At 56.7% G+C, this 3,669-nt stretch overlaps 1 protein-coding gene across 1 annotated transcript; it reads right to left on the bottom strand.

Annotated features, from left to right (window-relative positions):
- Positions 1 to 1,365: 1,365 nt before the first annotated feature.
- On the bottom strand, positions 1,366 to 3,375 carry LOC119334353 (patatin-like protein 3). Its single transcript, XM_037606937.1, has 3 exons — positions 2,332 to 3,375; positions 2,178 to 2,240; positions 1,366 to 2,060 (listed from the first exon to the last, which is right to left on the bottom strand). Exons 1-3 carry the CDS (start codon positions 3,220 to 3,222, stop codon positions 1,788 to 1,790), a joined length of 1,227 nt encoding a protein of 408 aa, XP_037462834.1. The 5' UTR covers positions 3,223 to 3,375; the 3' UTR covers positions 1,366 to 1,787.
- Between the last annotated feature and the right edge of the window lie 294 nt (positions 3,376 to 3,669).

Here is a 3,669-nt window from a genome sequence, read left to right as displayed (position 1 = left end):
GAGATCCGCCGGTTTTGACACCGACAGGAGTCCTGAATTAGGGGTCCTCGAAGGATCGGGCTATGTGACATGGGCCGAACTGATGGGCCATGAAGATACAAGATAGAAGGCTCTCCCCCGTGTCCGGATAGGACTCTCCGTTGCGTGGATAGCAAGCTTGGCGGCTAGATGTGTAGTTTCCTTTCTCTGTAAATCGACTTTGTACAACTCCCCCTCCGGTGTCTATATAAACCGGAGGGGTTAGTCCGTAGAGGCTATCACAAATCATACAGGCTAGACATCTAGGGTTTAGCCATTACGATCTCGAGGTAGATCAACTCTTGTAACCCCTATACTCATCAAAGTCATCAAGCAGGAAGTAGGGTATTACCTCCATCAAGAGGGCCCGAACCTGGGTAAAACATCGTGTCCCCTGCCTCATGTTACATTCGATTCTCAAACGCACAGTTCGGGACCCCCTACCCGAGATCGGCCGGTTTTAACACCGACAGTAATGCTCCTCAGTGACAACATCACAAACATGTCGGTGGTGAATCCCTCTATCAAGATTGACGGTAAGGATTTCATGTGAAGATAACACAAACCTCTACCTCTGACGTTGGTGTCACATCTAGTTACGAACGGTTGCATTGAGTTTGGTGATGATATTACTTATTTGCAAATGCTCGTGTTTGCTTGAGGGTAATTTTGTTTCCAACACATTATTATCATGCCTAAAGGCATAATGAGATCATATGCAAAAAATGATTATTTTTCATACAAGGGATTTTCTCCCCCAATCGTATATTCGTATATAAAGAAACCATGAGTAGATTACATCCAAATCACACCAACCACCTAGTAGTATATGAAAAGAAAAAAATGTCTTTTTTTCTCTTGGATTTTCATTTATTATTCATGTTTTCTTGACTTTTTCGTAGCCGTACAAAATACTAGAGGTGCCTTATATAGATGTGTACTCTGTTTGTTCACAAGTTTGCTAATTGTTTTGGTGGGTTTTGGAGCCTTGGAGCAAACAAATACACCTAGTGTGTAAAACTAAGTTTTGCCCAAACTCGAGTTTAGAGCAATGGGATTGCTAAATCTCAATTGACCGAGACTCTTTTATTTTGTTGCGAGGAGGACAGTTGACTGAGACCCAAAGTCTCGGTCGATGCTATATTCGTGGGATGTCACATAGAGATCCGTGAAAAGTTTTCATTTCAATTTTTTCTTTCTTACTTTTTATATGATTCATCACTTGACTGAGACTTGGTTAAATCTCAATTGCTTAGGATCTAGCCACACCATTAGAGCAAAGGAAGCAATGAAGATGTGATGAAGTTTGAGACGATCCTTTGTCGAATCGCGCATGACAGTTATCACTGCTTACCAGCAAAGCCACACCGATTTCAGTAGTATTCCATTGCAAGCACCGCACAAGCTACGTAGTATTACATCGTAGTTGCAGTCGCAGCACAGCACACGCACTCGTCACTCTCACCGTTTCCATCCTAGCTAGACAAATCTTTCACATTTTCCCACTCCGACCACTCTCCTCTTTCTTCCACGGCGGCGCGCGCGCGGGCCGGCCGGCCGGGAGCGAGCGCCATGGGCGGGCGGCGGTGGCGGCGCCGGCAGGCAACCAAAACCCCCTACTACTAGTGCCGGCGCCGCGCTAACTAAAAGCCAAGCAACAGATGCCCCGGAACAAATAAATAAATCGGGAACCCAAAGCTAGTTAATTAGAAGATCAGCGCCGCCGGTGGATCGGCGGACGGACGGACGATGTCGGCGTCGGCGTCGGCTCAGGGCGACTCCGAGGAGGAGTTGGTGGACACGGTGATGAGCGTGGACGCCGAGGAGGACGACGTCCTGGGCGTCGCCGACGGCTTGATGAGCACCACGGGCGTCTTGCTGTCCATCCTCCGGTGCTGCTCCCGCACCAGCTGCTCCGCCACGCCGTCCAGCCGCTCGCCGTTGGTCTGCGGCATCAGCTTCTTGCCCCGGAACAGGACCGACTCCACCCCCCGCTCCGCCATGGCCGCCTCCGCCGTCGCTCCGGCGGTAATGCCGTTGCCCTGAGGACAGAACACAATTGGCACAGTCAGCTTCCGTTGACTCACTTTCACAGTGGTGGTAAGAATAATTCAGCAGCCGTGAAGAAAATTACAGCACAAGATATGTAAATTATTTACCTGGATGCGGATGTAGTTGGTTGCTCTGCTCTCTCCGAACGCCATTGATACGGCTTGGTCCACCTGAAAAGCACAGTCCTGTTTAGCCCCGCGTACGTGACGATGGTACGATTCTGTCCGTGCAATGAATGCTCAAGAATCAATCGGGGCGTACCATGTCGGCCTGGCACGCGCCGGCGATGCGCAGGAGGCTGGAGGACGACGCGCGGGCGCCCGACCCGGCGGCGGCGTTCCCGCCGAGGGACAGCACGACGAGGTCGCCGGCGCCGGCGGCGAAGGGGAACTCGCGCTTGTTGTGGAGCACGTGGGTGACGGCCACGGCGGTCGGGTTCGCCCCGCCGGCGCCGGTCCCGCCGGCGGCCGCGGCGGCGCGCAGCCTGGTGCGCCCGTCGAGGGACGCCACCTCGGCCGGCCCCACGCCGCACGCGGCCGCGCAGACCTGCCAGAGCGGGAAGTCGAACGCCTCGGCCTCCACGGCGTCGGCGCGGGAGAAGACGAACGGCGCGGCCGTGGCCATGTCGTAGCAGGGGATCAGCAGCGGCTTGGCGGCGTCGCGCACGGTGAGGTCGCCGAACACCTTCTTGAACACGGCCTCGGGCCGGGAGAACAGGCCGCCGCGCCCGTGGCGCCCGGAGAAGACCTTGCGGTTCTTGGCCACGACGTCGCGCGCCGCCTCCGCCGGCATCCGGCGCGCGAACAGCGCGGCCGCGAGGAACCCGCCGGCGCCGGACCCGGCCGCCACGTCGAAGTAGTCGGCGACGCGCGCCTCGGGGTTGCCCGACAGCTCCTGCAGCCGGCGCTCGAGCCTGACCAGCGCGGCCGCGGCGAGCGCGCCGCCGTCCGCGCCGCCGTCGATGGAGAGCACGCGCACGCGGCCCGCGGAGCACGCCCCGGCCGGCTCCAGCGCCTGCGCGCCGAACAGGAAGTTGGACTCCAGGATGGAGAAGATCTCCTTGCTGAGCCGGTCCGAGCCGCCGCCGCCGCCGCCGACGCCGACGCCGAACGGCAGGGTCTGATCAAGCAGCGCGATCGCGGGAGTCGCCATTCGCAAACGGGATTGCTCTTTGTTTTCGGTCTCGGAGGCCGGAGATAATTGGCTTCACCGTCGTGTGTCGTGACTGGGAAGGCGAGGCTTGGAGGCCGGGAGTGACAGAGCAAGAGTGTGTGTGCGTGTGTGTGTGGCGTCTTGGCGCCTGCCGGGGAGAATTTATAGTGGTGGCGCGCGCTCTGCTTCCGTTAGCGGCTTCGCGCCACGGCGCAGCGTTCACCGCGCGCGAGTGCAGCCGTGGCCGCGTGTCCCGTGTCGTTTTGCCTCGACAGATGGCTACGTCCGCCCGTGCGTGCGTGCGTCCACAGGTTGGTCAGCGATTTTTCTCTTCCCGTCCTATATTTTCCCACTTTTACTACCAAAAAAAAGCTCACTAATGTGGAGCTCAACTAGTCTAAAAATCGAATGGTCCGTGTGGTGAGCGGACTCTGAATAACCAGAGAC

This window comes from Triticum dicoccoides, chromosome 7A, assembly GCF_002162155.2.
Source record: "Triticum dicoccoides isolate Atlit2015 ecotype Zavitan chromosome 7A, WEW_v2.0, whole genome shotgun sequence".
Classification (NCBI taxonomy): domain Eukaryota; kingdom Viridiplantae; phylum Streptophyta; class Magnoliopsida; order Poales; family Poaceae; genus Triticum; species Triticum dicoccoides.
The sequence above is the reverse complement of the archived record's forward strand: the minus strand, read 5'-3'. Positions and strand labels throughout refer to the sequence as shown.